This window comes from Pseudorca crassidens, chromosome 9 (assembly GCF_039906515.1).
Source record: "Pseudorca crassidens isolate mPseCra1 chromosome 9, mPseCra1.hap1, whole genome shotgun sequence".
Classification (NCBI taxonomy): Eukaryota; Metazoa; Chordata; class Mammalia; order Artiodactyla; family Delphinidae; genus Pseudorca; species Pseudorca crassidens.
This window is the reverse complement of record NC_090304.1, coordinates 102,300,616-102,312,044: the sequence shown is the minus strand read 5'-3', so window position 1 is coordinate 102,312,044 and position 11,429 is coordinate 102,300,616. Positions and strand designations below refer to the sequence as shown.

The window sequence follows — 11,429 nt, the reverse complement described above, 5'->3', positions numbered from 1 at the left end:
ATCCCTGAACATACTCACGCCTGTGACGCCTGTCGGAGTCAGCAAGGCCCCCCAGGACAAAGCCTGGGGGACGAAGCTGGCCCGTGTGGTGGAGAGGGGAGGGGGCTTGGGGCTGCAGCCCAATCTGCTTTCAGAATTCCCTGTCTCCCCTGGGGGGAGAGCAGCTAGCAAAAGTGTTCTGCCAGGCTTCTGCCCACCCATTGCAATGGGTCCTCTGTTGCTCCAAATCTCTGCCCCTCTTTATCTGTCCTGTCCCAGCCTCGCTGTCTCAAAACCTCAAGGCCTCAACTCTTTCCAAGAAAGCCAGGAACACAGCTGTGAGTCCCTTTCCCTCTGGGGGAGGTCCAGCTCTCCCTCCTGGCTCCAGATGTAAAGGAACAGCTGTGAGAGTGGCAGGAAGCCCACTTGGCAGCTAAGCAGGGCCTGGGGAGATGAGGAACAAAGCAAGGGTAGAGACAGGCAGACAGCAGGGCTGTATCAATTCTAGAGACTGGGGGATGGCAAAGGCATTTCATCCTGTGGCTCCACGACCGGCTGACAGGCCTCGCCAAGCCCTCAGACGCCCCCCATGCCCTGCCCATCCCAATTCTGCTGCCTGGGCCACTGGCAGGACTTTCTGTAAACTCCATTTTATGATTCCCACTTAATCTGAGAAGGGAAACTTGGCTTTCTTTGTGTGTCTCCACCCCTGTCCTCAAACACACACCTCCCAGAATGAGATTTTGGAAAAGAGGCTGGTGAGGGAGAGGAAGGGAGGTGGAAGAGGGTGCTGGCGCTCCACCCCGGCATCCTCCTGCCCCTCCCTACCTCTGGAAAGTAAAGCAGGATGCAGATGCCAGGCTCGGTGTCCAGCAGACAGGGCTGCTTGGAGCACCACTTGCTCCGCCTGCTACGCCAGGGTGACAAAGCACGACTTGGCACCCACCAGGCACTGTACTCAGTAAATAATTATTTCCTGAATGACCCTGGCCCACTCTGGGCCTCAGTGGGTCTTTAACAAGCCTGTCCACTGCCGGGAGAGGGACCCACTGCTGTGGCCCACTACGCATCCGTGTCTTCTTTACTCTGAAAGGACACAGGGTATCACAGCTGCTTCTGTTTTAGGAAAAATAGTTTAATAAGTCTGAAACCCCTTTTAGGTCCTCTCCTCCACAGAAGCCCTGTGCCAGTGCTCTTCCCATGCCCGCTGGGAGGGAGCAGCCCTTCTCTGGAGGGCACCACCCGCTCCGGGCACCGCCCGCTCCAGACGCCTCGCCCTCCTGGGAGGCCTGCTCTGGGTCTAGGCCGTAGTGGGTCCATCACTTTTGTGTAAAAAGTGAGCAGAACACGGTAATATGCCCCCTTTTCTGGATGCCATGGGGCCAGCCCATAGCATGTTCCTACCCCTTAATTAAATAGCCCGTTAAATAATCTCCCGGCGCTGGCAGAGAGGGGATGCCACAGCAGCAAGCCCCGTGCCTGGCCGGGCTCCTGCTGCCTCAGGGCCGCCACCCTGACTCGATCTGGCCTCCACCGGAGCCGCCAGGGACACAGCCTCGTCTCAGACCTGGCCTCCTCCTACCCACACAGGGGAGGGTGAGTCCCAGCTGGGACCAGGCACCCCCCATAGCCATGGATGGGGGCACTCAGCAGGGTGAGCAGACGGATGGGTACAGCTCCTGCCCAGTCAGAAGTACGTGAGGTTCTTGACGGCTCCGATTTCCAGCATCCGCTTGATGGCCAGGGCCTCTTGGGAGACATTGTGGCCTGACCACTGTGGAGACAGCCAAGGAAGCCAACTGAGGAACTCCCAGGCAGCTACCTGGCCCTCCCCGTAGGCCCGCACCCCGGGAGCTCCATTCCCCACACCGGCTCTCAGAAGGAAGACAGAATACAGGGGACGCTGGCCTGGGAGTCCAGATGCCTTGGTTCCAGTTCTGACTCTCCGTGTGACCTCTCGGTGAGCTATCTCTGGGACCACCCTCACTCCCTCAGGGTCCCCAGTTCACCAGCAGGGACCACTTACCACCATGGACTTGAGTGTGATATACTCATAGTAGTGAATGGACTGCTTTTTGTGGTGGGCGTCTGGGTAGCCAAAGCCAGCGATATGCACCAGGTCACAGAGGTGGAGGGCCAGGGTGATGGCCAACAGCCCTGTGGTGGGCTTCTGAGGGACAAAGCGTGGGGAAGATATTAGAGGGAGCCTGCTCCTTTCAGCACCTCTAGGCCAGCGTTCTGCAACAGAACCTTCTAGTATCATGGAAACGTTCTGCATCTGTGCTGTCCTGTATGGCAGCCACGAGCCATACGGGGCTCATGCAGCTAAGGAACTGAACTTTTTATTTTATTCAATTTTAATGAAAATTTATATTTAAATAGCCACATGTGGGGAATTCCCCGGTGGTCCAGGGGTCAGGACTCCGTGTTCTCACTGCCGACGGCTCGGGTATGATCCCTGGTCGATGAACGAAGATCCTGCAAGCCGTGCCTTGCAGCCACAAAAAACAAAAAAAAAGCCACACGTGGCTCGTGGCTACCATACCGCATACTACAGCTCAACACGTCTGGGGAGGGTTTGGGCCTTTGGGGATGATGATGGCCATCAAGATGACAAAAATGATAGTAATAATAACATCTACGATTTTCGGAGCACCTGCTATGTGCCAGACACTATGCTAAGTATTTCACCCCATATGCCACCTCATCCAGTCCTCACAAAAACACTTTGAGGTACATAGTATTATTAGCCCCATTTTCCAGATGGGGAACTGAGGCTTACAACCGTTAAACAAGTCACTCAAGGAGTGGAAAGGTTCTGCTCTCCGTCTTGGAGAAACTCACCTCTCCTGGAAGCCCTGAGGCTCTCACATTTCCAGGCTGTGTGCCCTTCATGAGGGTGGGCTCTCCCTCCTGTAAAGTGGAAACAGCAGTACCTCCCCCACCCCCTACCGTATGGGCTGCTGTGAGGACCTCACTTTCTCCACCCCTGAGCCATCCACGGGGATGGGCCACCTGATATTCTAACCTCACAAACCGCCTTCCTCAGCAGGGATGACCTGCCTTCCACTCCCCAGACCTTGTCAGATCCCCTAAGGCCAGGTGTTCCCCAGCTTCCCTTTCTGAGCTCTCCTATCTTTTCATGTCACTGCCTGCCCCAGCCTTCCATTTCAGCCCTGTTGCTTTTACCGCCAACTGTGTTATCTCATCCGGTTCAGACCTCTGCCAAACCACACATGCATCACCTTCTAGCAAACTCTTCTCTTCCCGTGTATTCCTGTAACTGTTAAACATATTACCATCCACCTAGTTGTGCTGGAAACTGTCACAAATCTCTCAATTTCACCTTAAAAGAAATGCTGTAGCAGAAGAATTCTAAGATGAAGCCCAATGACCCCTTGCCCTTGAGAGTGTGTGTAACCTATGAATATGATGAGATATATTACATTGTATTATATTGCTTAATGTGGCACAGTAGACTGTAAAATAGATAGTCCTGGTGGGCTTGACCTAATCTCATGAGCTTTTATATCTGGGTCTAGAGATCAGCAGTGGAGGAAGTGCGAGGTGTGAAGCACAAGAGGGTTTATCACGCATTGCTGGCCTGAAGATGGAGGGGACCAGACAGCAAGGTATGCAGGCAGCTCTTACATGCTGAGGGTACCACCCCTAGGCTGAAAACCAGCCAGGAAATGGGGACCTCGGTCCTGCAACCACAAGGAACCAAATTCTTCCAACAACAAGAATGAACTTGGAAGCAAATTTCACCCCCCGAGCCTCCAGAAAAGAACGCAGCCCAGCTGCCAACTTGATTTCAGCCTTGTAGACCCTGCGCAGAGAACCCAGCCGTGCTGTACTGGACATCTGACCTCCAAAACTATGAGCCAATACATGGGTGTTGTTTCAAGCCTCTACACTGTGGTTATCTGTGAGGCAGTGACAGGAAACTCAAGTTCATCCCTTCCTCTCCCTCTTCCTCCTGCCAGGAGCTGGGTTCTGGTCCTAATCTCTGGCTTCCCTCTCTAGCCTTCACCCTCTGCCACCAGGGCCAGAAAACTCCTCTTTGCTGCCCCCCACCCAACTCCATGTGCACTAGAACTCAGTGCCAGGGGTGTTGTTTGGTCTTGCCAAATGAAATCCCTTTCCCCAATTCTCTGCTTGATGGGCCCCACGACCCCTTAGGGCCCAGCTCCAGTACCACCTCTTCCAGTGGCACCACCTCCAGACAGCCCCAAGCAGAGTTCCGCCCCTCCTCTGAGACCCCGCAGCACTCGGAACAACCCTCGATCGGAGCGCTTTGCCATTCCGGGCTGCATCCTGCATGTCTATTCCGCTAGACCGAGTTTCCTTAGGGCAGAGGGCACGTCTTATTCCCCGTGCGTGCAAACTTGGGGCCTGGCGCTGAGCAGTCGCAAAAGCAGGCATTCAACCTAGGAAGCTGAATCGTAGGAGATATTCAATAAAGAATAGCATCATGGGGAGCTCCCTGGTGGCCCAGTGGTTAGGATTCCGGTCTTTCACTGCCGTGGCCCAGGTTCGATCCCTGCCTGGTTAGGGCACTGAGATCGCGCGAGCCATGCAGCGCGGCCGAAAACAAGAAAAGAAAGAATAAAATCGTTTATTCAAAACTTGGCAACCGTTTATCGAGCATTCACGGTGTGCCAACCTCCGTGATAAGCACGTCACGTAATTATCTTTTTAAATTCTAGAATGGCTTTAAAAGGTCAGTAGTCCTATTTTCCCCACCCCACAGATAAGAAAACCAAGGCTCTGAGTGGCTGACTGGCCCAAGGCCATACAGCAGGTAGCACCATGAGTCCTGTCTATGTCTGATCATTACTTCTTTTTTTTTTTTTTTGGTGGTACGCGGGCCTCTCACTGTTGTGGCCTCTCCCGTCACGGAGCGCAGGCTCCGGACGCGCAGGCTCAGCGGCCATGGCTCACGGGCCCAGCCGCTTCGCGGCATGTGGGATCCTCCCGGACCAGGGCACGAACCCGCGTCCCCTGCATCGGCAGGCGGATGCTCAACCACTGCGCCACCAGGGAAGCCCTGATCATTACTTCTGTCTCCTACCTCACACAGCCTCTGTGAGGGCTCAAAGATACGGTGGAAGTACCTGCTTGGGAAGCTACCCAGTGTGCCAAAACCCGCCAGCAGAAGACCACTAGGGAGGGCTGTGCGAGCCGAAACCAAAACCAGAACTTGCAAACTGCACCCTGACTTCCCAAACTGTCACACCTACCAAACCATGATATGCAGGACCAACTGCATTCTCACATTCTTTTAACTCCTTTAGACCAATATGCGCCAAGACTGGACCACAGATGAAGTGATCAAATAGTAACCACAGGGCTCAGCCTGGGCTCCATATCCTAAACATAAGATTACTGACTGTTGGGACTGCCCTGGCGGCCATGGCTCACGGGCCCAGCCGCTCTGCGGCATGTGGGATCTTCCCGGACCGGGGCACGAACCCGCGTCCCCTGCATCAGCAGACGGACTCTCAACCACTGCGCCACCAGGGAAACCCAGGACTCCACGCTTTTACTGCCGGGGGTGCGTGTTCAATCCCTGGTCGGGGAACTAAAATTCCACAAGCCGTGCGGCCCGCGGCCCAAAAAAAAAAAAAAAAGACTACTGACTGTCCCAGCAAATCCCCAGGGTACAGATTCTGATCAGCGCCTGCCAAAGGCATCCTCTTCTTCTAGCACCCAAGCCCTAAACATACCCTTCCCTGACTCCCCATTTTGGAGATGCCCCAGAGCATCTCAAGAGTGTGTGCCCTCCCTTGCTGTAAAAGCCAGAATACCTGCCTCTGATTACAGGTGTGCGCCTGGGGGCCGTGTGCTGCCGTCTCTGCTATTGTTTTCCCCTTGCCTGGGGTCCTCCCTGGCCTTCTGGAGCCTCTAGGAAGTCCCTCCTACTTCCCACAGAGAACCCCAGCCCTCTGGCTTCCCGTCCGTCTGCAGCCCGTCGTCACCTGCTTAATCTTGTACGGCTGCTGTATCGGCAGGCTCAGCAGTTTGTCAGCTGCAATCTCCATGAAGAAGGGGTTGAGAATCCGAATCTGTTTGGGGTTGACGTCCCAGATGAGGGGAGGCTGTTTCCAGAAGCCCTTTCGCACCTAGGCGGGTGGGGGTGGGAGGGAGAGAGCCAGTGGGTTGAAACGGGGAGGGGGAGGGGCTTCTCCAGGGGACGGGGCCCCTGTGTTGACGGCACAGGCCCTCGGGAGCGCGGGGTGACGGGAGGGACGTGGAGGCCTACACCAGAGGTGGGAGAGGAGACCAGAAGAGAGGAGGAGGGAGAGAGGGGAGCGGCGCACCCCCCAGGGGAGGCCAGGTGCCATGGTGTGTAGAGTATGGGCTCCAACCATTGCCCGCTTCCAAGTATAGCCATGCAGGTAGAAGGGGCCAGCTGAACACGTGGCAAAAAATGGACAGTAGGACAGTTCAGCTGTCAACTGGATGGCAAAGAGACAGAGCGGACTTTCTGGAGTCCACCTAGAAGGACAGAGATCTCGACTGTTCTAACTGCCTCCACCTGGAGATGACTACCAACTGGTCCCTCTGCTGCCAAGCTTCTCACCGGCAAACATATTTTGGCAGTTCTTCTGTCCCAAGCAGCCTCGAGCTTAGGGTGCCCTTTGCTGCTGCTGTCTGACCCCTGCAGTAGAACACTGAGTTCACACCTTCCCCTTACTGGCTCCTGAGGACCGTGGGGCACACGTGATGGAGCGGCAGGGCCTGACCCGGGCGGCGTCCCCATCCCCAGGCTGCGACCTCACCCCCGCCAGTCTCTCCGCTTACGCGCTTCTTATCACTCAGGATGCTCTCAATCCAGTGGAAGTCCATGGCCTTGAAAGCTACCATGACAAGGAGCGTGTCAGGGTTGTCCTCCACTTTGGGATTGAAGTGGGCGGATTCAGGGTAGAAGAGACGCATGGTGGTCTTGGAGCCCACATCATTCTCGTAGCCAGCCACCGGTGCGCTGTTTAACCTGGGAGGCAGGGAGGAGGATGCCCGTCACCTAGAATCCCACTGGGTCTGTTTACCGTCGCCTCCAAACAGAAGAGGGAAGGGCGCTCATACAGACCTGATGACCACGTCGTACTTGTTGATGGCCTCTCCCAGCGAGCTGTTGCGCAGCCGATGCCCGTTCCCCACCACCACGCAGCGGCGGCACTTGAGGCTGCCCCGGGAACAGGGTGGTAAGACCCAGAAGGAGCCCCTGCTCCTGCCCCGGTCTGCCCAGGGCCCCTCAGCCCCTCAGCCCCTGGCCCCCACGGACCAGGCCTCTCCAAGGAGTCCTGCTTCTGGTCATGCCGAGCCTGCAGCCCTGGGCTTTCAAGGGGGAGGAAACTGAACAGAGCACGGAAGAGAGAGAGGAGGAGGGAAGGTGCCTGGGGAGTACCAAGAAGAAACCCCATTTCGGAGCCCCCGACTGCTGCCCAGGCCTGCCTGTTACCATGGCAATACCCTCAGCAGCCTCTGCCCACTCCAGCAGCCTGGTACCCAGGCTCAGCCGCCGTGGGGACTGGCGTGCCCGCCTCCCCTGGAGACAGGCAGGCTCACTGGGAGGTGCCAGACCATGACGGTTTCACACTGGGGCAGGAGGGAGGGTCTCCTCACCTCTGGATGCTCTCTGGAAGGGAGTAGCTGGTGACGGCCAGCACCCGGAGCAGTAGGTCTTCTACAAAAGAACCGCAACGAAGGGGCTGATCTCCAAAGGCTGTCAACCCTCCCTGCCCCGCCCCCAGGATCTAGGCCTGGCTGAGAACCTGGGCGCTGGGACCACGGACAGCAGGAAACGGGAAGCTGTGCGGCCAAGGTGAGGCCACCGTGCCCACCTGACCAGGCGGATACTTACCACTCCCCTTGGTCCCGTAGGGCAGCTCGTAGGCAGATGGCGTCTTGACCCAGAAATAATCCTTAAGCTGCAGAAAGACGGGCTGTTCTCGGGAGTAGCTGTGCCGAGGTGAAGGCAGGGTGGGGATGAGAAAGAGATTCATCTTCATGCCAGAAACTGGGTCAGACCCCTGACTCACATTACGTATACACACCGAGGCCTCTCCCTCCCTCACAGGCTGACCCTGGCCCACGTCCACCAGCACGGTTCCCTCCATCTAGCCGGCACCCAGGCCCACCCCGCATCCTCACATACTTGCCAAAGAGCTTGGAGGCCATCCTCTCCGCCTCACCCTGGAGGCATGGCTCCTTCTTCCCTGGGATGGGAAAATAAAAGCTGGAGACAGAAAAGGAGAGAGGCAGGCGCTCCAGTCAGACCTCCCGGGCCCGGGGGCCAGCTTTCCAGGCAGCCTCCACCTCCTCCCAGGGCACGCCGGCCCCAAGGCCCCGGAGAGCGACTCTCCGGCTGCACCGGTGTCAGCCCAAGTCCCACTTTGAAACCAAATCATTGCAAAGCCAGTTCTTTGTTCTCCTGAACTCCCTGGGTGAGGACCCCGGGGAGTCATCCCAGGTCCTACCCCCCAAAACCCACCAACTCCCCTCACAGAGGATCCTGGGCTAGTAGTGTATGGGAGAGGTCATGCCCTGGCTCTCTGAACCCTCCTGTCCCCCCACTAGGTCCCCACCTCATGACGCTCCATCCCTGAGCCTGGTTCCCAAGAAGAACCCACGGAAGGACATGAAAGGTGGACTCACAGCTCAATGTACCTGTCTTCTCGGGAGATGGAGTACCATACCATGACGACCAGGACCAGAGCCAGCGTGGCCAGGAGTTTCCAGCCTGCAGGGCGAACGCACGGAAGAGCTGGAAGCAGAAACAGGGAGGCACAGCCCCAGGCCCCCTTCTCAGCTGCCTCAGCTGGGGCCCCTGCAAGGCCGGCTCACAGCAGGCCCTCGCCTGGCCCTAGTTCTCTGGCTCAGGGCTTGGACCCAAGTGTCTCTGCCGTCCTTCAGGATGAAGACAGGGCCCCTGGCTCCGTGTCGGTCCCTCCCCAACCCCTTGCTTCTGGGGAGCCCACCCCGCAGGGTGGGGAGCTCCTGGGGAATACTCACGGGACTTGCTGATCATGTTTCTCAGGTGCCAGGGTTCCTGGGGAGAGCTGTCATCCCGGCTGCCTCGGGCCACCTAGGAGGCAGGAGTCACAGGTGTCTGGTCAGCACCACGAACACTGTCGCCTAGACACTGGAGCAGGGCACACCCACAGCCTGCCTCTTCCCGCCTCCAGAAAGCACTAAGCTGCTTCCAGGGCGGCCATCCAGGGAGTGGCCCTCCTCACCCTGGGCATCTCCCTAACCCCTCAAAGGCAGCATCAGCGGTCCAGGCGGGGCCTACGCCCCAGAGAGGGAAACCAAGTCCCACCCTTCACGAATTCCGTCCCAGGCCAGACCAGCCTACCACAGCCTCCCCGGCATGGTTCCCCCCACTGTGTCCTATCCCTCACTTGGACCTCGGAAGGGTCAGCTCCAGGAAACAGATGTACCTCCACCCATTTTCTACATGAAAGTTAAGCTAACTGTACAAGGGCGTGATTCACATTGTACACAACTGAAGTTTATCTTTTCTCCACATCCAAGGCATTCCCTTGGTTCTGGCCACCGTCCACGCCTCTATCATCAATCTCTCACCATTCCACCTGAACAGATCTGCTCGGGCCAGGCCCTGGGGTGACTGTGGGACCATCAGATGGTCCACAAGTTCTCTTGCAGCCCTTCTAGCCTCTGGCTGAGTCCAAACAGAGTCCAAGCCCTCACCACCAGGTCCATGGGGGAAACTCAACGGAGGCAGGCTGTTTGAACAGGAGCGCGGAGAGTGAGAGGGGTCTGGCTGGTCAGAGGAGAGAAAGGAGACCCTTTCAGGTAAGGGCAGAGGCTGGCAAGGTAAGGACAGGGCTGTGGGAGGGGTGAGTTGCTACATGCACATCAACAGCGAGGCCCCTCCAGTCGCAAAGCCAGCCAAGGACCGTGCTTCTGAGTCACCGGGAAGAAATTTCTGCAGCTTTCACAGCCACAGAGAGGCACGGGATGCGCGCAGAGCGCCAGCTTCTTCTCTCCATGACACCCTCCCCAAGGATCTGGGTTGTAGGAATCAGATGGGCCACATACTAAACACAGATTCCAGGGCCCTTTCCGGGGATAGGTTCAGCCAGCTGGGGTGGGACCTGGGATGGGCATCTTCACAAGCTGCCCACGTGGTTCTTTTGAAGGATCAGGAAAGGGAGGGAAGCCCTAGTGTTTGTGCTCTTTTGGGGAGAAATGAAAAATCTCAAATTATTTCTCAATGGTGGGGGACCGCATCTGGACGAGGTCTGGTTTTGGTTAGAAATCATAAATCGATTATCCTCCGTAACACTGTCCTGTTATGGAATCGATGCTCTGCTCCCAGGGGTACTCCCCAGGCTCCACCCTGAGTCCGCAAATACCCAAGAATGAGAGTGTTGAGGGAAAGAGAAAGCCGGGTGGGGGAAAGGGATAGGGGTGGGGACCAGAGCCAGATGTTTTCAGCAGGGTCAGGAGGGCCCATCTCTGAATCCCAGTGGGGATGGGGGCTGGTCCTGTCCAGTAAAGAAGAGCTCTAGAGTTGTAATCAGCAGACCCCAGTGAAAGTCAAGACCTACTGCTTTTCCGAGGGTGGCCTGCCTCCCCGACCTACCCACAACTGCCAAGTCATGCCCTACCACGTTATCCCCTTCACACGCTTCTCCCAATCTGTAATTCGTTTAGTTACTTGCTCTCTGTCTGTCTCCCCCACTGCACATAAGCCCTGTGAGGGTAGGAATCGGGTCTGTCTCATTCCCAGCTTGAGCCCCAGCATGTAGCACACGGCCTGACACACAGCCAGCGCTCAGCAAGTATTGAATGAATAACGTGTTGGGTTATCTTGGGGGAGTCACTTTTCCCTCTCTGACCCTCAGTTACTTCAGCTGTAAAACTGGGAATTTGGCCTAAGAAATGCTTGTGACTCAAATATATTTATCAGATCTGCAGCCTGAGCCTCACCAGGGACCTTATTGGAAATGTATAATCCCGGACCCCTCCAGAGGCACAAATCAGAAACTGCGTTTGCGTAAGATCCCCTGATGACTCACATGCACATTCGAGCTTGAGATGCGCTTATCAAGATGGATGTCCTTGACCTTGGCGGAACGGGAGGACTGCAGTATCTGGGTCCCATAACTGGAAATTCTGACTTAAGTGGTCTGGCCTGGCACTGGAATGTATTCAAGCACCCAGGGGCAATTCTAACCCAGCCAAGGTTGAGTACCACTGGTCCGGATAATGGCGAAAGCACGGTTCTCAATCTTTGATGTGTACGTTCTGATTCAGTGGGTGTCGTGGGTCCAACATTCTAACCGGCTCCCAGGTGGTGCTCTGCTGCTAGGCTGGGACCGCACGGAGAGCTGCAAAGCTCTAAACAAGATCCTTCAGGCTCTCACATTCTTTACATTATGAACTGCAGCCTCTCCCACCCTCCGTGCTCTCAGTCC

The 11,429-nt window shown here is 56.5% G+C and overlaps 1 protein-coding gene across 7 annotated transcripts in view; it reads right to left on the bottom strand.

Annotated features, from left to right (window-relative positions):
- Positions 1-1,093: 1,093 nt before the first annotated feature.
- Positions 1,094-11,429, bottom strand: part of ST3GAL4 (ST3 beta-galactoside alpha-2,3-sialyltransferase 4) — a 40,558-nt gene continuing 30,222 nt past the window's right edge. For 2 of the 7 annotated variants that reach the window (XM_067751535.1, XM_067751534.1), the window contains exons 2-11: positions 8,998-9,070; positions 8,641-8,749; positions 8,141-8,221; positions 7,847-7,944; positions 7,609-7,669; positions 7,073-7,168; positions 6,787-6,976; positions 5,961-6,104; positions 2,006-2,149; positions 1,094-1,753 (exon numbers count right to left, since the gene is read on the bottom strand). In XM_067751535.1, the coding sequence (XP_067607636.1) occupies positions 1,667-1,753; positions 2,006-2,149; positions 5,961-6,104; positions 6,787-6,976; positions 7,073-7,168; positions 7,609-7,669; positions 7,847-7,944; positions 8,141-8,221; positions 8,641-8,749; positions 8,998-9,013 (1,026 nt within the window). In that variant the 5' untranslated portion in view covers positions 9,014-9,070 and the 3' untranslated portion in view covers positions 1,094-1,666. The other 5 variants (XM_067751537.1, XM_067751536.1, XM_067751531.1 and 2 more) reach the window with 4 other exon arrangements.